The sequence below is a fragment of the Empidonax traillii genome, unplaced genomic scaffold (assembly GCF_003031625.1).
Source record: "Empidonax traillii isolate 1590-97213 ecotype Southwest subspecies unplaced genomic scaffold, ASM303162v1 scaffold98:size2021230, whole genome shotgun sequence".
In the NCBI taxonomy this organism is placed as follows: Eukaryota; Metazoa; Chordata; class Aves; order Passeriformes; family Tyrannidae; genus Empidonax; species Empidonax traillii.
Window position 1 is genome coordinate 1,520,617 of NW_020955291.1, and position 22,746 is coordinate 1,543,362.

Below are 22,746 nucleotides of genomic sequence, written 5' to 3' on the forward strand. Positions count from 1 at the left end.
TGCACGAGTTCTAGTGTGGTTCTCAAAAATTGGACAACCTTAGGAAAAGATGGATGATGGATTTAATTGCACCCTACCTGTGAACAGCAATACCCCTCAGCTTTACTGCTAAGGAATACCAAAAAAAATCATTCAAAGCAAAGTAACCAAAAGTATTCAAAGTAAACAAAGTAATCAAAAAATTAATGCACAGCACTGAAAAGGAAATGGCTGTCAGGAAGGGTTGCCTGTATGATTGGCAATATCACGGCAACAAAATTACTTTACAGGAAAACTCATATTCTGATGCCAGTTTTGCAATGGTACTACAGGGACCAGGATTGTTAAGGTATTACTTTCACGCCCTACAGTACTACACCACAAGCCGTTTGGTGCCTTCCTCTGCAGTCTGGCCCATCTTCCACCTGGGAGAGTGGTATGACTCTACCTGCACTGGCCCTGGAGTCAGGAGAGGCAAGCACCACTCATTTCCCACTTTCCTCAAGGTTTGTTCTTTCACTCCAGTAAAACACCAGAGCACAGCAGCTGTTACCTGTATGTTTTACAAGGATTTGTGTATCCTAGACAGTCCAAGCACTGGATGGTGCCAAGGTGGAAAATCCCATACTGCAGAAGGATTGATAGAGAGGAGAGGATCCCAATTCCAATGCCTTCCAAATTAAATCCTTAGAGGGTAAGTCCCGGCTTCTCTCCCATCACCCCTGCAACAACATCAGCTCAGATCTCACAGGAAGAACACTAGTGAGATGACTGCTCTCCTGACCCCCAAGTCCTATAACTTTCACTCAGTCTTTGACTCAGAAATGTTTATAGGATTGCCATACTCAGTGTCTTTACTATACTTAAAAAAAAAAAAAAAAAAAAAAAAATTAGTAATATGGGAGATTCAAATAGTGTTGCTTTGTCTTCACACACTACTTCTGTCTCCAACTCTTGCCAAGCCAGCCCTTCCTACCTCATGCCAGGGAGACATAAGCAGCATCCCTGCATCACTGTTTGAGTTTTGAGGTTTCCTGCATGCTTTTCCACATATTAATTGAACTTGTCCAATACCAATTGGTGAGCAAATTGCTATTGGAGCAGATGGTAAGATAGGCCTGAAAAAAAATTTGGTCCTTTTATATCATGTGAGGGAAATGTAAGGGAGAAAGGATGTCTTTCCCATTTCCTGTGGGTTGAAACAAAAGTTAAAGCAAGCTTTTACGATCAGTGGAGTTTGAGAAACAATTATCCAGCTTCAGCGGATTCATACCTTGCATCCAGCTCCATCTGATACCCTCCTCTGTGGTTTAGTTTGCCTTGTGGGCACGCCATGTGCTGGGGGTTCATAGACTGCCAGCATGCTGCTTCAATCTGCTCCAGGCACCAGTGGTCAGAGAGAAGCATTGTGAAACAATCCAAGATACTAAAACCAGGAGCAAACTCATAAGGTGCTTGTGGTAAAGAGATAATGTCTGTTTCTATATTCTGTGCAGTCATGTTGGAGGGATGCTAGCATGGCAACGCCCTCAGTGGGAAACTACTGCTCAGTGCTAACTTCCCCGTGGTGGCCACCATTCACATTCAAATAGAGATATAAATAGCACAGCGCTATAAAAAGTAACAACAGCAACAGAGGTCTGTGTGAGGATCAGACTTCAAAACGTGACACTGCAGAAGAGACGCTGCATTGGAGCTATTCAGGCACAAGGCCTCGCATTTGGAGAAGAAGAAGGAACAGCTTGCCAATTGGCATTCCAGCAGTTAGTTGCCGGCCAAGATTTTCAAGGTTGAACTTTATACCCGTAGCTTCACAAAGGTCACACTTAGCAAACTGTTGGGGCTTAACAGAGCAAGGATGCTTTTGGCTCCTATTCCAAGGCCCTTTCCTTGATGTTAATATTGATGACAGTGGAACTAATATCTCAATAGCTGCACAGAAAGGCCAATGCACAAATGTGCAATACTCAACATATGGAGGAAGTCTAAAGCCTTTCAAACCACTTAATGAGAAAGCTACGGATATCAACAGCAGAAGGAAAAAATCTAAAACAGGAGGAAGATGCCTATATCCTACCATGCTAATTTATATTGTTAGAGTGGAAAGTAAATGGCAATGTTAGCTATGCTGAGGATTTTCAAAAGTTGTATTTATTTTTGGGTTTCTTTCTAAAATAATGTTCCAACAAATATGCAGCACGCTGTGTTTGTGGCACTGGTAGTGTGTCCATCACCATGGCACCTGAGCACTCAAGCAAATGATTAACCATCAGAGCAAATGAAACAGAAGCTAAGAGCCATCAGGCACTGTGACACGCTTTTCATAGACCTTATGTATGCCAGTACATCTCTGTCTGGACTTTTACTCCTTCAGGCTTTCCACTATCCTATCTTTCCTGTTCTTATGATAAACAGGTCTTTTTTTTCAAGCAGTGATAAGGGTGCAGAGATCTCAGACTGGCTTTGGAGAAAGAAGGAGAAAAACCAACAAAACAATACACATTTTCATCAGGAAAACATTGCTTAAGGATACAGTAAGGAAAAAAAATTTTCGTTTGCACAAACCAATTATGAATCAACAAACTATGTTATGTCTGCCCTGCCATCAGCTTAACCCTTAAATTACTTCTCTGAAGAAGGAAAACAAGTCTTTCCTCACTGAGGGTCAATATGATCTTTCAGGAGTCTGATGCAGACCATACTTGAACAATATTGTTGGCATTATCTAATAATAGTGAAAAGAACATATAAAAAACATATGGCTCTGTGCCTTCTTCAGAAAGTCCAGAGACTGCATCAGGCCCTCCCCACACTTCAAATAAGCAGTAAGTTAATGACAACTCCACTGATGTTTGTTTAACATATGTGCATATAACTACTGTTAGCTTTTTCTGGCTTGGGATGCTTAAGCAGAGACCTCTGGGGTTTTAGAAAAAAAAAATAAAAATCTTCTGTTGGATCATCTACCCCTTGTTGTTTTGTTTTGTACAAAATCTCTGAGGGGCACAGGAAAGCAGAGGGCCTTGCATGCAGGCCAACTTTACAAAGGTTAGATCCTTTCAGTACTGGAGAATTGTGCAGCTATAATACAACACTCACTGAAGAAGTTTCCTGTTTTCCATCACTAATCAAGGTACTGACACTGCATTCTAATTAAATTGGTGTCACATGGAGTTTTTCCTCTTCACTGCTTCAGACTTAGGAGGTAGTTACATCCTCTTCATTCCAGTTTATCCTTTAAAGACAAGTAAGTTTTGGAGACAATGCCACATTGCCAGCAATGAAGACTGAAGTGCTCACTTCCCAGGGCAGGTACAATATGCTGTGCTACCACTGTGCCTCAGCAGCAGTTTTGAAGCCCATAAGGAGCACTGCACCGCCCACCTTTATTTGACTGTGAAACTCTGTATTAAAGTTCACTCTAAGCATCAGTCTGATTCTGTTACCTCTCCTGTGTCTAAATTATATCCATCACTGTCATCTCTAAAGATTCAGATCTTCTGTGCACTTCATCAGGCATTATAATCGAAGCTAATGAAAGATATGTTTGTTTAGCTGTTGTAAATGGCTTTGAAGATCTCGGTTTCAGCAAGGGTGATGAATTAAGGATGTCAGCTGGGCAAACAGTTTAATTTTGAATGAACTTAGCTAAAATGGATTACTGAAAAAACAATATGGATTTTTCAAATTCATATTATTTCACATACTTTACCAGTAAATATTTTACCCCTTCTTGCCATCTGACTCACCAAGCATAAACTGAAAGAATCGGCAATGACATTCAGCTTCTCAAATATGAGACTAACTTTGGTGACTATAAACAGGTGTAAGAAGCCACTTTTTGACTGCAGCAGGGAGTACAGCCCTCAAACAATTTACCCCTCAGCAGACTAAATTTCTGCATAATAGCAATTCTGTAAAGCAGCCTGAACGTGGTAATCAAAGTGTTTTATAACAAAATTTAGAAAGCAACAACTGCAAAGGACTATTCCATAACACAGTTATTTATTGGAAGTACCTAGTTTTTTATTCTCCCTGGTCCATTTTCAATGAATTAAAATAATAACTTAAGGGGAAAAAAAATATCTTAAAATAGCCATGGGCTTTTTTTCCTCTCTCAGGTAATTTGGAGTCAGGAAGAATCCAAAATAACAGCATGATTGTTGAAAATTACAGGGTAGGGTTGGAAATGTCTAGAGGTCATCTAGTCCAACCTCATGCTCAAACCAGTGCCACCTTAGAACAGGTCACTCAGAATTAAAAGTGAAAGAAAATAACTTAAAGAAAAAAAAGAAAGAAAAATAATTTTAAAAATTAAGTCTTTTACAACAGAAGGGGGGGGGGGAAGCAAGGAAATATTTTCTTGAAACATATAGCTCTTTTTGGGTTGTTTGTTAGTAAATATGACCAACTTGGAAAATACATTCAAGCTGCCTCCTTTGGTTGACCTTCCTGTCTTGATGCAGGTAACATTTAAGCTCAATGTGTGGCAAACTCCAACTCAGTTGCCAGTGCTACTCTGCCACACTGCTGGCCAGAAAAGGCTAAGAATGCTGCAAGTTCAGCTCCAGTGACAGAGAAAATGCTCCATAACATTCATTAGCAGTCCCCTCCAAGATAATTAAGGAAGGGAGCCAACAGCTGCTGAGGAGGGTTCCACCCCGTCTTTCCCTGGGAAAGCGAGGCCTTTAGGGCAGGGCCTGGACTCTACAGCAAAGAAGAATAGGGTGGGGAAACCTTGCAAGATCTCAGTGAAACCCAGATGACTCATCAGAAAGTAAAACGCTTCTATTTTGGCAAGAGGCTGAAATAGCAGCCCTGGGTTGTGCTGCAACACAGCAATAAATGACCCTGAGCGCTTGGGACAAACTCCTGTGCACACTGATATTCCCAGCAGTAGGGGCTATTTCACATCTCATTAAACGAAGAGGTTTACATGACAATTAACACATTAATTAGCACCATCTTTTTCACAGTTGGAATTTCGGCTTGAAATTTCAACATTTTTAGACAACTGTTTTGTAAGTGAAAATGAATACTTTTTTATGACTCAAGGTCATAAAAAGGTGACACTGAAGGTGACAAGGACTCTTGTGCAGAACTGGCATAGAAGTATATTTGTCTGTGTACTGAAGGACACCACAACCAGTCGATGGCCTTTCCCATAACTTCTGTGCAAGGAGGGCCTCCCTGTACAATCTCCACCCTGCCATTCAAAGCCTGGCCCTCGGCCTCAGCAAGGTGCCAGGCTGGACACTTCATAAGCTGACCATAGACAAGGCTAATGTACCCCAAAGTCACACAGGGGCAAAGCAAAGCCTGGATTTCAACAAGCAGTAGCTCCCATTCCTCAGCCCCAGCCGCTGACCTGTATGGCTCCCCACTACAACAATCCTTTCGACTGTACCCGTAGAGATATGACCTGCGGGAAACCTCTCCAGCAAACATCAAAAAGCAACACTGCTAATTTCACTGAAAATAGGTAACAGCTATAAGAGAATGTTTATTGCCCAAGAGCTTCACATTTTAGACACAGAGATAGTAACTTCTGCGAGGAACCACTTTAAAGAAGAGTTGGCATACGGATAGGTATCCTTAAACTGCATGTATATTTCTCTCTGAGGGTTTTGTTCAATACTCTTTTGTTCAATAATCTTTAATTTCTATTTTCTTTTGAGAGAATGGATTTGCAAGTATACAAGAAGACACAGAATACTGGAAATGGAATTAAGGGAATTACAAATTGGAAACTGGAACTCGTAGCTTTCGAGACCAGGTGGATTCTGATATTCATGGGGTCCATTCCTATCAGATGGATGTTGCCAATCCATGCAAAATAGTGATATGGTTTGTATATGTTATCTTTCACCTCCCTCGGGTACATACTGTAAGGAAGTATGTATACACTAACAATAATCATATTAATATTTTACATGTTTTGGCACTCAAGGCACAGATAAATCATTGTGTCACAGCCTTACCTATCATACCACTTACAAAATAAATCCATGCTCAGGAGGAACACCAGAAAACTTTTCCTTTGATTAGCTTTTCAAAGCTGATGATAGTTTTTAGAATATGATTTATTTCTTTTATTTATCACCCTGCCTTGTTTCAGATGGGTACTGTTTTACTGACCTCTAGATACCCTTGCACTTGCTCTGTGATATCCCCAGAATGTCAATGCTTTGATTCTTCACCTTTCATTTCCTAAACGTTTCTTATTGGTCACTTCTGCTACTAGTGGCAGCTGAAGTGGAAGTTTATCCTCTGATAATCTGTACTGCTTAATGGTTTCCACCATCCTGAGGATATTTTCCAAGTGTTATGGTGACACCAGCTGAGATCTTGGCAACAGAAAAGTGTTTCATATGTTTATTTCCTAAGTTAGTCTTTTGGGGTTTTTTTTTCTGCTTTCCCAACCCTCTGTCACTCCCTTGATTTCTATGGCTCAGCTCCTTTTGTTATTGCTATATTCTTTGTTATCATTTCTCAGTATCTTTCTGATTATAAAGCCTTTGAAGAACCCGAGGGCATTCCCAACATTCATCCAAAAATCTCTTAGTAAAGAGATGAGCAAAAATCTCTGCTAAAAGGAACAACAATAGTTACATCTTATTTATATATTTATCTCTAACTAGAGTCTAGGAACTATAGCACACAAACCTTGTAAAATGATGAGCATGTTTCAAATAGTTTTAATATTAAATATCACACATAAAACAGGTCACCAGTTTTAGCATGTCTCCAAAATAACGTTTGCTTAGAAATGCTTATCCTTGTAGCATCATTATCCTTTCTGTTTTTTTCCAAGAGAAAATTAATCTTGCATCAGCATGCCAAAAAAAGCAAAATTCTCGTATAATTTCAATCACTCAGTTTGCTCATGACTTTTATACAGCTGACTGAACATCTATTATCTCACCCGAAAGAGAAGCTGTGAGTTTGCTCACCTCGGTCACCTGCAGGATTTTTGAAATGCCTCCTCTTCTGTTCCTTCTAAAGAGTGCCTTTCCGCATTTCCCAGTCCATTCCCGAGTCCACTGAACATGCAGACATCAATAAGTTCTGGCTAAGTTATCCCACGTAACTCCGAAGAAAAAAGGAGACCCTTGCAGATGCCGCAGAAGGACTTCTTTACTCTCTTAGAAAATTTTGTTTCCTTGGTGGTCTGTCACATTCAGGTCTCCGGTAGTAAACTGAACAACCTATCCTCCTGGCTCTTCTTTTCTTCTTTTTCTTTTCTGTAAACACATAATCAGGGCTTCAAATCCTTTAGGTATCACAAAACTGTATTTCTCTATTGCCCTCTACTGACTGCTGGGTAACGCCGCCTTCCCGGAGAACTGGCGAGCAACAGATAACACGGTAACGCGTTCCCCCGCCGCCCTCCCTCGGATCGATAATGATGCACGATGACCAAAAGTCAACACAAATCATTCTATTTTTCTCTTTGTTACAGAACACCAGGCAAGATTTACAGCTTCTTGGCCAGCCGTGGTAGCTACAAAACACTAAACAACAGAAGCAGGAAGCAGTAACATGGCTCTGCTAATGTGTTTTTTTTCTTCTTCTTTTTTTGGAGGGGGAACAAAAGCCAGGAGAAAGTACAGATGAATGCATTCTGCCTTGAAATGCAGACGAACTCACCCCATTGATGCCATAAATACTGTACTGGGGATCTGAATGTTATCTGATTTTGAGAGCTTGGTCCTGCCAGCACTGGATGCATAGAAATACTGACTTTTCATGGGAGTTCTGCATGAAGGGGCTGGTAGAGAGCCATGAATTTAAGGCCATGGGTTTTGGTCATTTCTCCTTTGTCTCTAGAGTTCTGTTTAGCACATTCAGCACCACACCTAACATGGGAAACATGTGACCAGATCGGGGACAAGACACATACTGTGTAGGAATGGCACTGGGAGTGGCTGTTGGCACCGCTTTTCGGACAAAGATGATCTATAATGCAAAGAGAATCCAGCAAACTAAGATAAAAAAGGGAATGGTCCAGAGTTGTTTCGGGAGCAAAGGAAAAAAAAATATAAGCATTTCAGCTAGACTGTAACAGACTGAGAAGAAAAAAGCAGTGATGAGTATACAAGGGGGGTGGGGGACAGGGAAGCGGGTGGTGGAGAAATCAAAATTAATCCTTTACATTGTATTAGTCACTGCTTAATAAGTAAAGCACACTGCTTGCTAACCAGGTCACTCAGGCACTTGTTCTCACAAAAAAAAAAAAAAAAAAAAGTTAACCCAGGGTGCTGGTGCAAGTGTTCTGGCCCACCTGCACCACTCCAGGGGCATGAAGAAGTCAGTCAGTCACCTCCAGGCAACAGAATAAATCTCCAGCACACTTCCCTTTTGCTAGGCAGAGGCTGGGAGAGAACATGGAATTATCTTGCTGTACCACTCTTTCTCTGCAACCAACTCTCCTAGGGAGCAAGCATGGTTAAAAAATTATAAAAACAGACCCACCTCTCAAAAAAGTATTGGAATGATTTTTCCTTACTTGTGTTCAAAAAAATACATTCATTTTCCCTCCACCAGTATTAATAACCAGGAATATTTCTTTTGCCAAAAAATCTGTTGACTGATGAACACTGGTTGTGCTTTAAAAAGATATTATACGACATCTCTGCCTTCCACTTAGGAAAGATAGAGTTCATATAAAAACTAGGATCAACAAAGTCCACAACATGGCAACAAAAATTTAATATTGAAAGGTTCATTTAAAAAAATTATTTTCAATTCAAAGGTAAAGTCAGCAGAGGCCCTAATTGTAGCTATTAGGAACATGCCATTAACAAGCCCAGATTTACTGACTGCATTGTAAAGCTCTATTAAAGGAAGCCCTGAAATTCCTTTTTTCCCCATGCTTTTTCTATGTCTAAACCCTTTAGCTATTCCATACTAGAAAATAAGAAATAATTGTATTTATTCAAATTCCTTGATAGAATATCGAAGCCTGATCAGCTGAATACCTCTCCTAAATGCACACCATTATCAACAGATCAAAGAAGAAAAACATCTAGCAAATGAATGGGGCCGAGGACACACATCAAACGGTGAAAAGCTGAGTGTTTGTTTTTAAGGTTTTTGTTTGATTAGGGGTTTTGTTTGTTTGGTTGGTTGGTTGGTTTGGTTTGTTTTTTTTTTTTTTTTAATGGTAGCACATTTGCAGAACGACAAAGCAAAGTGTGCAGTTGCCGAAATTCACAGAAGGGCACCTCAGATAGAGGCGGTCGGGGGGTTAAGTCCAGCACTCCCGAGCATCAGGCGTCACTCTGGAGCTGCTGCTGCAAATCCTTCACGTGACAATTCCTGACAGAGACATCCCTGGGGTTTGGTTTTGTTTGGGTTTTTCCCCCATAGAATCACAGAATCGTTAGGGTTGGAAGGGACCCCAAGGCAGGGTCACCCAGAGCAGGTGACACACAGGAACGCGTCCACGTGGGTTTGGGATGTCTCCCAAACGCGACGTCCCTGGGCAGCCCGTTCCAGAGCTCTGCCACCCTCAACGCAAAGAAGTTCTTCCTCATGTTGTTGTTGTTTTTTTTTTTTTTTTTCCCCTAGGGTGAAAGTTTCCTTCCCTAACGGAAAAACTTTTCACGCCGCTGGAGACACAGGCGGCTCCCGAGCACGCACTCCCCGTTCCGCGCGGTGAGGGCCGGGCCCGGCTCCCGCCCGGACCCTCCGCCCGCCGATCCCCCGGGGCGGCCCGCGGGACCCCGCCGCCGCTCTCAGCGCCGGCCCCGGCCCTTCCCCCGCTCCCGGCCCAGCGACCCGCGGTGCCGCGGGCCCGCCCGAGCCCGGTACCATAGAGCTGCGGCCGCGGGCAGCCGCCGGAGCCCGGCCGAGCGCCGCACATCGGCCGTGCTTCCCTTCCGGCGGGGCGGGCGCTCGGCGCCATGGGGCGGCGGCGGCTGCTGGCGGCGGCGGCGGCGCGGTTAGCGGGAGCCTGCCCGGGACAGGCGCGGTTCCTGCTGTAAGGAGCTGCCGCGCCGGGGGTAGGGGCGGGCGGGCGGACGGGAGAGAGAGCGCGGTGGTGACGCGCGGGGTGTCCCCGCCCGGTGGCGGTGCCGTGACGCTTTCCCTCTCTCTCTCTCTGCCGCAGGTGGACGCTCTGCAGCTCCCGAGGCGAGTGAGGGTCCCCGAGCACACACGGTGGTACCGGGGCCGAAGGAGAGGGGCTTCGGAGCAGGGCGCTCCGGGATCTCCAGCGGAAGGAGGCTCCTGCGGTGGGAGGGCAGCGCAGAGGTTGCCGAGGGGCAGGAGCGTGGGAATGCCGGCTTTCCCTTTTCCACCATTATCCCCCTTCCCTTTGCACTGCCCCCGGAGGGCTGTGCCGCGCTATGCTCCGGGCTGCCGGAGAGCAGGGGCCAGGTGTTCCTCGGCGGTGTAGAGAGAGGGGCTCGGGTCCGGCTCCGGCAGCAGGAGCTGACGAAGCAGATGCGGGAGCCTCTTAATGGATCCGAAAATTATTTCAAAGCATTCCTTTATCACAGGCTGAGGTGTGGTCGTTTTCTCGCACTTCGAATGGGCAAAGAGCTTTACGAGGCTTTGGTGTCCCTGATCTGGCAAGAGCGTGCCTTTAGGGAGCTCCTTGCGGAATTGTGAGCCTCCTTTGTTAAAAGATTTTTAGGCAAGGATTCCATTTTTCAGTAAAATCTGCAGTTACATATTGTGTAAACTTACACCACAAGCATAAACTTACCCTGAGTTGTGCTTGGCTGAGCACATATTGGTGCCCAGCTTCCTGCGACGTCCTAGTTGTATCTTAAACATAAAAACATGTACCTAGGTATTGTTGCAAGTGAAACGTACTGTATGAATCTTTGCTTATAAAAATAATTATTTCATCCTTTTACCTTTATTTATCTGTAGCTAATGAACGTGGATTAGAAAGGATATGTCCTTACTGCTTCCAGTTCCTGGTTCCTGATGGCTACCGGGTGCGTCTCAAACCAAAGATGAAATTGTCTCCGCAGATAGAAAAAATTCTTAAGCGAGAAGCGAAGAACCATAAACTTAACATGAAACAGACAAAGCTTTTGAAAAAGTACAGGGAGTCAAGAAGTGTTCTGGTAAGGACATTTATTTGGGACTGACAGGTACATTACATTTCTCTAAATTTCATGTCCCTATTTCAGTGGCATAAAAAAGAAGATACAGAAACCTTTCTCTCAGAAGAGGAGCCCACACCTACACATTTCTTTTTCATGAGCATATGACTCTGTCTTTTGGAATAATTTCAATTCATAATCAAAATTTTTTAAATCTACCCTCCCCAGTAGATAAATCATGAACAATGACAAGAACAGTAAGATTTCCCTCCAAAAAAACCCCACAACGCCACATTGTCAGAAGCTACACAAACAGCTCTGCCTTCCCTGTGATATCTTTAGCAGCAGTCTGGGTAGGCTCTGCAGATGTCTAAGCTCTTGCTGAAAATTAAGTCATCTTTTCCTGCCAGCAGCTCTGGTATTTCCACTGTCAGCTACTGTATCATTAGCATAGCTTTGCAAAAAATGGCAGAAATAGCAGATTTCTGCCTGTTCTTTTTTTTCCTACAAATGTGGCAGAACTAGGACCAGGCAAGTGTACCAGATGCAGAGTTTTAATACAGCCATGTAGATCCTAAATCCGTTGCTAAGAATACTCCCATACCTAAGAAGCAAAACATGCCATTGACTGAAGTCAGGCTTGTTGTGATAACTTGACATTTACTGCCTTTGCTTCAGTTTTATTAGTTGTTGAGGAAATATATTTTGCACAAGCTGTACTTCATTTATTTCACTAGACTCATGGCTACATCAGATTATTGTTACCTTCTGTATTAATTGATTTTTTTACATTTGTCTGCATATTACTGTTTATGGGAGATCTTTCAAAACTATGGAGGTAATTTCAACAAGCTGATGTTGCTTTGGGGGCTTCAGTTATTTTTCCTAGAAGTACTCAGGAATGTGAGCTTAAATTACTATTTTTTATAGTAACTACTATTTGAAGAATAATAGTATACATTTAATCTAGTGTTGCCAAGGTATGTATTACTTTTAGAGCATGTTATGTGAATGGCTGTTGTAATAAATGAAGCAGCACCCTACTGTGCGCAGCAGTTGCTGGCACACTTGGTATTTTCTTGGATTAGAGTCTTCTGGTTTGGGGAGTAAAATTTGTGAAACCAAAAATTATTAAAGAGTTAATAAAACAAGACTAAACTAAGGAAATATCTCCAAGGTTCTCGGCTGTGAGAGAAAAATAAGATGTTCCATAAATCACTTTCCCCAAATTGTAAATCATAGTTGAGTTTCAGAAAGGATATCTGAAAAGGTTCTTCACCCAGGGGGTGAAGCACTGGAACAGGCTCCCCAGGGAAGTGGTCACAGCACGAAGGCTGACAGAGTTCAAAAAGCATTTGGACAATGCTTTCAGGCACATGGTGTGATTCTTGGGGCTATCTTGTTCAGGGCCAGGGGTTGGACTTTGATGATGCTTGTGGGTGCCTTCCAATTCAGGGTATTCTAAGATTCTGTGAGCTGAAATCTTGGCTTTAGTTTTCTGGGATCACAAACATTAAAGGGTATCTTAAGAACAGTCTCTTTAAGCAACTGATGAACATGAAATTATGATGGGTTCTTAAACTTATTCTGTAGCTGGAGAGGCTTTGTAAGGACGCACCTTGCATTCATATAAGTAGTTTAAAATTCAGTTTCAAAGAGGTCCAGTGTAAACTCTGGGTAATATTTTAATCTTGGTATGTAATTACAGTTTGCTGTACTTTTGTTCTGTTCAGTTTGCATTTGTCCTACGGATTATGGTTTAAGCGTTTCTCATTCTGTAAAATGCTGTCAGCAACTGGCAGCTTTCAAAATTAGCAATGTAGATCCCTGTAATCTTAATACCTGAGACTTGTGAAAATAAAAAGTCAAGTGTGGTTGAAAGTGAGCAAAAATGTGACAGGTTGTACCTCTGATACCTTTCTTAGCAAGCTGAGCTTGATTTTAGTCTATTTTTGCTATGAAAAGGCATATAACATAGGGACTGTTTGGGGGCTTTAAAAATTTTGGAGTTAACTGCGGATCCAGTTCACGAAACAGAAACTTGCTCTGAAATGCTATTATTAATCCAGTAATTCTTGCATTGTAAGGTGGTCACCTCCAGTTATATTCCACAGTGTGCTAAGTCACCACATGATGCTGGGTTTTTTCCCACCTGAATTACATTTAGAAGAACTAAAAAGACATCAATATCTGAGCATCAGAAGTTAATATTATTTCTTTTTTATTTTTTAATTCATTATACTGACAAAATAATATCTAGAGACAGTCAAAATACCTAAGTAACTGGAAAATTTCATTTCGGCATCTCTAAATGCATTTTTTTCCTAAACAATCTGAATTTAGTTAAATTTACACACTTTGAAATGAAGAATGATTTGGTATAAATGTTTTCAAAACTGCTTAGACATTTTTGTGACAGTCTTGTCGAGTATGTTTTTTTAACCAGAAACATCACGTAACTGTTTCTCTGTCAGTGTAATTGTGTGCCTCAGAAAGTTGTCTGGCTGTATTACTCTCGTGTCTCTTAATATAGGTAGTTACCATGGCAGTAACGAATATCAGGAATATCTGACAGTCTCTGTGACTGTCTGACATTATCTGTTCTGATGCACCTCTCAGCTTACTGCGCTGCTGGAAGTTCCCTGCAGCCTAGAAGTAAACAGAGAGAAGAGAAAGTGCCATTTGTTCAGAACATCCTCCTTATTGTAGTATTTTTGCCCTAATGGAAACCCTCATCTTTGTTCACTGAGACTTGATGTTACTGGTTAAACGGATGACAGTTTTTGGGAGTTTGGATCTCAAGACTCCCTGGAAAGTGTCCAATATGATTTTATCAGGGGTACAATATGCTAATGAATTTAGATCATATGGTATGTCATGCTTTTTAGCCAAGTACAAGTACCTCTAATGTACAGGTGTGCTTTTGTATACTCAATGTATCTTGTATGCCCAAGATACCATATATCCAGTTCAGTTACTCTTTCATCTTTCTGTCTTGACAGGGTCGTTCTCTGTATTTCACTGTACAATTTTAAGTTCAGAGTTACAGGTCTTCTGAAATTAGTTGCCAGGGAATTGGAGTAATTTCCAGATAAACCCATAGGAAGTGTTTGGTTTAAGAAACCTGAATTAAAATACTATTTGTAAAGTGTTTATGTTACTTTTCAATATCTCATGTTTTACTTAAGCAGATATTTAATTTGTGTCATGATATTTAGAGAACACTTTGGATAATTCTTAAAATGGCTTTATAACGTCAAGGTAGAAAGACTGAAAGGCTTGATATTTCTTTTCTTCTCTCCATAGCTAGTTACTTGCAAATCATGCAATAAAACAACAAGACATTATGGTAAAAGCAGGGATTTTCTGTCAACCAAGATACAAAATTCTGGCACTCCAAGTATGAAATCTAGCCTCAAGACACCAGATTTAAAAATTCCATCTTCGAAGAAAATGACACCTGTAAGCTCCAGTAGGTTGGGATCTAAAGGCAACAGTCCCTCAACGCTTCCCAGGTACCTGTTTCTCTCCTACTGAAAGAAGCACTTTGCCAAGTAGAGTGTATTATGTCTTGATTTTAGATCAGTCATTTAGTAAACTTTAAATTGATAGCTGTTTTTTTCAGAAGTGTGGTTAAGATCAATGTTAACTTTCCAACCTTTAAAATCAAAGATTCTCATGAAAACCCACTGTGTGCAAAAGAACGCTCAGTTATGTTGGTGTCATTAATGTGAAATGTCTGTCTTAAATTATGCATAATGAAGTTATACTTCTGACTGCTTTCACATGAAAATACACTACTTACCTTGAATTTTTTTCACCCAAATTATATGTGAAAGTAAAGTACACTTTCACATATATGTGAAAGTAAACTTTCACGGTTACTTTATGTTAATTCTGATTTCTCACCTTTAAGACATTTGAGTCTTTTGTTTTTCAGAACACGTGAATCTGGACAGGCAACAAGCAACTCTGCTTCCAAAACTCCCCGAAACTCCAGATTTCACTTTTCTAAGCTAAAACAGATGCTTGACCTAGAAGAAAAAGAGAGAAGCCAGAAGGCAGATTTCAAGGCCTTCTTGACTTTACTTTAGTTCTGTATTATTTCAAAGTAATAAAGATTACAGCAATAAATATTGTTCCAGTTTTAGTAAATTAACAAAGTGGTGTGTCTAAAACTCAAGCTAACAGCCTGCACCCTGCAAAAGCACAGATCATATTTTTTAGAGGCAAGCTCAGTTTAAAAGGGGAGTGATTGTCTGCCAGAGGGAGATGAGAACACAGCCACTCTATTATGCTTGGGGACCTTGAACGTGTTTTGCAGTTTCTGATAACCCAAGAATTAAAAGCCAGGATTTATCCTTTGAAGAAGCTGATGATATCAGATTGATCAGTGGATCCACCAGGACTAAGAGATAGGTTGGCTGACCAGAAAGCAGCTTGGGAATGGGGAGGTCACAGTTTGCTCCCCCTCACTGTCCCACTATTTTTAAGATAATTCATCAACAGAATGTAAAGATCTCACTCCTGCTTTGCAATGTTTGAGTAAAACAAAGACACACTCACTGGGACCTTCTTCAGGTACAGTATTTTCAAGGGTCTAATGTAGTGTCCTGTAGCGTTGCTCTATTTTGGTAGCTGTGGCAATTTAAGCGCAGCCTTTACAAAGGTAAAAATAACTTCCTTTTTAAGACAGCGCTCATGTACAGAGAGAGAAAACTATCAACAGATGGAAGTTTTTTCATTTTCGTAAGTTTGTTCTCCATGATCTGGACTGCAGATGATATGGGTCCCATGATAACACAGAGCCTTGGGTGCACTAACTGCACTCGGATGTGGAATGCTCTCAGTACCGACTGACAACTCCACACTAGACTGGTACCAGCACTCTGATTAGGTACTGATAGAAGAGTGGCACAGTCATAAGGAACAGGGGATACTTCTATTCCAGTTGCTCTGGTGCTAGCAAAATGGGTCCTTTTGTCTCATGAGAATGACTGAGTTCTGAGAAACTTTTTCTTAAATATCTTTCAGTCTTTTTCAGGCTTCAGAGTTGCTTCCTTTCTGGACTTCAGTCTGGAAAACTAGCATTGCCCTGGACAGTATAGAAGTTTTTCTGATGGGAAAAGTTGATTGTCAAGATTAAAGCAGTCTCCAGTGTCAGACTTTCAATTCAAGTTTGGTACAGAGGTGGGAGAGGACAGTAGATAGAAAGTCACTGTTCAGGACTGGGGTTATAGCCTGTCCTGCTTACAGTCTGCAGTGGTAAATTCTTCATATTTCTCCTCTGAAAAAGAGAATTAATCAGTTAAAAACATTTACATTCTTGGATTTTTAGTCTAATGAATAGTTCCCTTTAAGTGTTTTCAGACTCAATGAACAGTGCTGAAGAAAATTGGACCAGCAAATAAGTGGGCTGACTGGAAAGCAATCCAGGGCAGGGGAAAATACTTTGTTGTAAACTGTAACTTACCATCTCAAAGATTGGCATTAACCTTTTTATATCTCCTGTACACTTGCACAATAACTGAAAGGTTCACTGCCGTTTGTCTCCTATGTACACGTAGGATCAAATTAACTGTCATTCTTTGATCAAAATACAAACCTCGGAGTGATGCCTTTTCCAGTGTAGAACATGGCATTCCTTCACCTGTTGCTGTATTTATGGTCCAGTCTTTTGGAAAAATATTTCAATCTTGTTGACGGAAAATGTGCATTATACAAAAGTATTTGGAAAAACAAGTTTTGCAGTAAAATTTCCTATTAAAAGTACACACATTAGTTACGCTACTGCTGTGCTTCCTATGAGGCTTATGTGAAACCAGAGTGGGCATCTGCTGTGTTTTAAGGTGTCCCAACATTAACGTTAGATCAAAGCACGTCTCCCAGTTGTCCCTCTTTACTGTGCTTCTTATGTAACACCTTGTGGTCTCAAGAGTGCATTCCTTTTGGATAAAACTACAGATAAGGGATAAAAGACATGAGGGGGGGCACAATGGGTGTGCTGAGAAAGCTACTGGGCAATCTATCCACAGGATCACGGGATAAACTAGATGTCTCTAAAGTATTGAGGGTGGCAGGCACCAAGCTAGTTATTTTGCACTCCAAATGTATCACTATTGCATCAAGCTATTTGTTAATATAGTCTTGTCTTGTTCCAAACAACGTGTTTTTTCTTTGGAATGACCAGAGTTGTCAGGTACGCCCAGCTGTGTTGTTAAAAGGGATCATTATTGTGGGCTATAAGACTTTATTCGGGGAAAAAAAGTAGAAAAGGTCATTCAGTATGTGCCTTTCCTTGTTTTACAAGTGTGCTTCAAAATGCTGGGTAAAAATGACCTCCAGTGCTTTTATGTTCTTCCTAAGCCTTTAATACAGTCTTTTCATGTTAGTGGACTTTCACAGAACCAGTATATTGAAAAACACAAAAACAGAGACACACATCTCTCTACACATAATGGATATGGGTATATACATACATATACACACGTCAGCTGCATATATATATATGCACAAATTACACACATGTATGCATCTCATGCACTCTTCCCTTCAGAATACATTACATTCCTGTACTCAATGAAATACTGAAGGTTAACTCTTGGCTGCAAGAGACTATTGCTGAGCCTCCCCACCAAACCACTGCCAAGCCACGTTAGTGATTTGTGTTTGAAGAGCTAGCTGAAGAACAACTCTAGAAAGGAAATGCACTCCCTGATTTCAGTGAGGGCAGAACTTCACCCAGACATTGTACAGCAAGACCAAGAAGGTCTCTGTTAAACATACAGCCCTGCATACAGACATTTAATTACAGAGTGAGAGTTATTTCCCAGCTCATACAAATTCTGTCTAGGCAATGGTGTGTGTATCATTGGCAGTAATAGCATCATACCATATAAAAAATGTTACTGTGTCTTAATGTAACCAGCTCAACTAAAGCATGTTTTATTTTGAAACAGCAGTTTGAGACACTTTCCCATTTTTTGAGTATTGGGAGCCTCAAGCTGACATATTCCAACTGGTTCCCTCACACCCATCCCTGCCTCTGAAGAACAGCAAACTTCGGCTAAACTAGATGGCATATGAGCAGTAGTTTATTTTCAAAAATTTACAGTTCTAGAGATAGGACCTCAGACCCTTTAATGCACTGCTTCCTCAATGAAAATTGTCACACAAAATACAGAGAGTAATAAACCTAAAAATTATTATCAACTGTTTCCTCAGCATCATCGTTGTGAGATCTTGCCTGACTACTAAGTATAGGAAGCATTTACATAAAAGCCATTTCCCACCATGAGATTGAGTGAGCAAGCATTAAACAATAATTTCAAAGATGTTTTTACAACAATGTTTTATTAAATATGAAAGAGCATACATACAGGTGTGTTATTCTGAGGACATAAATTACACAAGGATTACAGGTTCTGTCAGAAAAGCACAATAATGAAACATCTTTACATTTCAAACTTTTCTTGTTAGCTTTTAACAAATGAATCTATTTCTGTTGCAAACAAGTAACGAGTGCTATTGAATTTTTGCAAATTCCCACAAAAACTTCATGCTTAGTAGGATAATTTAAATATTGTGAATATGAATTCTGAATTAGATTCCTAAATAACACAATGGAAGAGATTTACTACTTAATCAAGATAAATGACACACTGAAATAGGAGCCAAGACAAAATTGGTCATTCATTAAAAAAAAAATTCCACTTCAGACACTACATTTGAGTCTGCCTTCTTTACTTGCAGGAATAGTCACTGTGATTATATGTATGAGTAATGAACAGAACCGGCCCTAAATATTTATAGAAGTAATCATCAAATTTTAAATGTGCTGGTTTTCACTGATCTTCCCACGGAAAAAAACCCACAGCCACAGATCTATTTGCTTATGTTTCAAGAGGCCGACATCCAGCACTTCTGTAGAGGGCCAGTCAAGCCTGTGTATGATTTCCATGCCTTCCATAGTTGTCTGCACAGCTGGCTACTGCATCCTATGTATGTATTTTGGGTCATCATCCAAGTACCAGACTGAGTTGCCACTGACTTGAGAGAGCAGCATTAGTCCACGGAAGTCTTAACACGCTGTCTTCAGGTAAACAGGAATGTAATTTTGTCGTAATGAAAGCTCTCAGTTTGACACTCAAGACTACTCGGATAAAATACATAATAAGCATGTAGATTGGGTTGTGTTGCTAGGGATTAATAGAGGTGTTTTAATATATTAATACAAACATTAACAGAGTGAATCAGACAAGCTAATGTTACTGCAGGCTGTAGTTTAATTTCCAAAAGGAGTAATGAAACATAATTTCTAAGAATAGTAATTTTTGTAACTAATGACTTCACATTTATTTTTCAAACCACAGATTTGGGGTAATGTTCCTGATATCTTTCAAAACATTCTGCAAAAAACACAGCTTGAGCCTGCAAACACTAGAATATACAAGCAGTCCCAGTGACCTCCAAGATAAGCATTCTCATATGGCAAAGTGCTGCAGGAATCTCTTTGCTTTTTTTCAGAGAATGCTCAATAAAAGTGCAATATAGTGAAGCAAATAATCTAATTATTATGTTTTTATTATTAGATGAAAAATGTTCAGATATTTGATAATTGTGCCTTTTGTAGGGTGGGCATTCTGGTCTTCATAGAGTCAGACCACGTAAGAAGAGGCAGGCAGGGTATACTCATACATTTTCTTTCTCAGGGTGGTAACGCACCAAAGCAGTTCTATTGTGAATCCCTCCCACAGCTAAACCATTGTGCTGCCCAGTTTCACAGTTACTTCTGTTTGGACGAAAGTTCACATTCAGTTTGCTTTACGTTTCCACCCAGGCATGTTCTCCCTTCCGGCTCCTAGGCACCCCACCATTCCCCACCTAGCCTCTTTTCTTCCTGAGAGGTCAGAAGTACGTACATTAAGCTCTGAAACCTGAGAATTTGGAGGTATTTTTTGACACTACAGGACCGCCTTTGTATCATACCATGTTATCTCCTTCTATACTATTACAGTCACAAGATAAATCTTCTAACTACTTGATACCTGATGCCTTTTCCATATAAATAATAATAAAAAAACAGCGTACCATTCAGCCACTAATATACAACACTTGCTGTAGAAGTGACCTTTACCTTCCACAAGTCCTCTTTTCCAAACAAATATTGAGGGATCATTTCCAAAACCCCAGCTATGAGAAACTCATTGAAGCAATCAATTTCACAGTAAAATGAAGAAAAATATATCCAGAAAATAACACTCTCTCAAAATTAAAACTTATATACATCAAGAAGTAAATTTTTCCTCATTCTTTTATCAATTCTACATTATCTGTAGATAAACAATGTTACCACTAAGAGTTATGAAGAGGAAGAACAAATCTAGTGAAGTGTCATGTCTTTTTTAAAACCCTTGAGAGATCAAGAAAATTCAACATACAACTTTATTATTATAATTATTTTCCATTAAGGCAGCAAAAGACTGTTTAAAAATTCCCTATGATTTTGAGTATCCAAGACAGATCCTCCAATGCAGTCTAACAAGCCATGTCACTGTACTTATAATCACCTCTGGGGATAAATTAAGTTTCCCATGGATGGAATTCAACCGCTGTCCTTGTTACAGGGGCCAGGACCAGTTTATCACTATGTGGGTATAACCAAAACTGTGTATTCTACACCCTGTATGTCATTTCTGATGGACTGTTAATAATGGGTCATTTGCAGGAGCTGCCCAGGGCAGCTTCTAGGGAAGTTGCCTGGAGGCCTGCTCTGGGAGTGGATAATGCTGAGTGCCACGGAAGTGGGAGGACATGGGCCAGTATTTGGAGAGCTTCTCTCCTTCAGTGATCTGGAAATTCATCCCTGAACAACTGCAGGACCCTGTTAGAGTAATAAGATACGTGGAAGGAAGGTGCTCTGACAGCTCCAGAGATGGGCAGCTTACGACAACATGCTGGGCCCTGGCCACTGCCTACCAGTCGCTGCTTGGTATGGTACAGCACCTTCAGGAGGAGGAGACAAACAAATCAATAGGTACTGTGTCCACACAAATCAGAACTGAACCCGAGGGGAAAAGAAGCAAATCAACAGGCACCTTGTCCACACAAACCACGGCTGAGCCAGAGGTAAAATGAAGCAAACAACCCAGCACCGTGTCGCTCCTGTCCAGAAAAGAAAATCCAAGACTAAATCAGTTTGCTTAGTGGATGACAGGGAAGAGGTAGGACCTTTAGGCTTAGCAGAAGAAACAGAGCCAGAAATCATCCACTCGGTCCCTAACCTGGGTGATCTGCATGAGCTGCAGAGAGAGTTCATGTGACACGCAAACGAGTCCATTTTGACGTGGCTGCTCTGAATCTGGGACGCCACAGCTAATGATACAATTCTAGATGGGAGTGAAGCAAGGACACCTGGGATCCCTGTCTCGAGATGTAGTCATTGATCAGGGGACTGTAAAAAGGCAGGAAACTCTCAGCCTCAGGCAGCAACTGTTGTCAAGTGTAAGGGAGAGATATCTTTGTAAGGAGGACCTCCGTGAGCAACAAGGACAATGGAACACGAGGGAACAAGGTATCTGATGCTTGAGAGAATTAGCCATACTGGAGATAATCTTTTCAGAAGACAAAAGATTCCCTAAAAGTCCAGACAGTGTACAGAGCACATCCCAGATGTGGTTAGAGTTTGCACGGCTCAGGCCAGAAATGGATTCCTACTACTTAGCAATGTTGCAATGGAGGGAGGGAGAGGACAAGGTTGGTAAACTCAGGATTTATGAAGACTCTGTCATTGCCCCATTACGAGCCTGCCAGGAGTGGCAAAATACAGTGGAAGGACTACAAGTTATGGAAGAAGGAGTGCTACCCAAAAAACAAATAAAGCCGAGAGAAGATAGCAGGACTCAGTTGAGGACTTTATTAAAGAGACCATGTGGCTAAACCTATTGTTAGGTTGATGCCTCTGTTCAGGGGACATGTGCAGACATATTCCCCTGTGTGGTTGAAGGACTTTCCCCTGTGGACTTTTTGCCTTTCTTTCATAAGACAATTTACAGTGGTGTATTTTGTCCCACTTTATTATATGTTTTACACAAATATTCTAATACATAGTTGGTAATTACAAAACCCAGTTTTAAGATTGTTTTCCCCTCAGAATGTTATAAACTTTATTCCTATTTCCTGATTGGCTGTTGTTTGCTGCATTGCAGAGGTTTCCTCTATTTGCATATGTCCCACCCATATTTTCCCTTATATGGTTTTATACCCTCCTCCTTATGCCTAAGTTTGCATAATCCCCTCCTACCTTTTACCTTATATGGAAAACACTCTCCTTTTTCCTCAACATTCCACGGTTCCCTCTATAAAAGAGGGAGTTGTCCCTTCAATAAAGGCTCATTTGCTTCAAACTCAGCACTTGCGCAGACCACTTTGTGAGCCGGGTTTTGTTGCGGCGCGTGTTACAAGCCCACATCTGCTCTGTGGAAACAAAACTGGCTGAACATGTCCGAAGCCTGGAAGAGAAGATTGAAGAGGGCCACCAGAAGTTAAGAGAGGAAATTAAGGAAGAGATCTTCCATAATTCGCCAGGGTAAACAAGAGTCTCTGCTATCAGGAGCAGGCATCCTCCAGCTAAGGAGAGAGGAGAGAGGGTACACTCCCCCAGGTAATCTATGGTTTTACCTCCATGAGCATGGAGAAGATACGA

General features: G+C 41.1%; 1 protein-coding gene and 1 long non-coding RNA gene across 4 annotated transcripts in view; one reads left to right on the forward strand and one right to left on the reverse strand.

The window, feature by feature from the left end:
• LOC114056581 overlaps positions 1-9,037 on the reverse strand; it is a 101,242-nt gene extending 92,205 nt beyond the window's left edge. Inside the window, exon 1 of the long non-coding RNA XR_003571035.1 lies at positions 6,933-9,037. This is a non-coding gene — a long non-coding RNA (uncharacterized LOC114056581). The remainder of the gene's footprint in view (positions 1-6,932) is intronic.
• On the forward strand, positions 9,004-15,197 carry CUNH18orf21 (chromosome unknown C18orf21 homolog). 3 transcript variants are annotated; one of them, XM_027881888.1, is made up of 5 exons: positions 9,004-9,044; positions 10,094-10,116; positions 10,864-11,063; positions 14,349-14,557; positions 14,983-15,197. In XM_027881888.1, exons 1-5 carry the CDS (start codon positions 9,019-9,021, stop codon positions 15,134-15,136), a joined length of 612 nt encoding a protein of 203 aa, XP_027737689.1. In that variant the 5' UTR covers positions 9,004-9,018; the 3' UTR covers positions 15,137-15,197. The 3 variants fall into 3 exon arrangements, with proteins under 3 accessions (XP_027737689.1, XP_027737688.1, XP_027737690.1); XM_027881887.1 differs by lacking the exon at positions 9,004-9,044 and adding an exon at positions 9,867-9,964; XM_027881889.1 differs by lacking the exon at positions 9,004-9,044 and adding an exon at positions 9,867-9,964 and having other exon boundaries at positions 10,864-10,931.
• Positions 15,198-22,746: the final 7,549 nt, after the last annotated feature.

What these genes read in the sequence shown, in the direction of transcription:
- CUNH18orf21 (XM_027881887.1), top strand. Translation starts at nt 9,888, where the DNA reads ATGGGGCGGCGGCGGCTGCTGGCGGCGGCGGCGGCGCGGTTAGCGGGA. An exon ending in GACGCTCTGCAGCTCCCGAG is followed by an intron (nt 10,117 to 10,863) that starts GCGAGTGAGGGT and finishes ATTTATCTGTAG; the next exon opens with CTAATGAACGTGGATTAGAA. An exon ending in GGGAGTCAAGAAGTGTTCTG is followed by an intron (nt 11,064 to 14,348) that starts GTAAGGACATTT and finishes TTCTCTCCATAG; the next exon opens with CTAGTTACTTGCAAATCATG.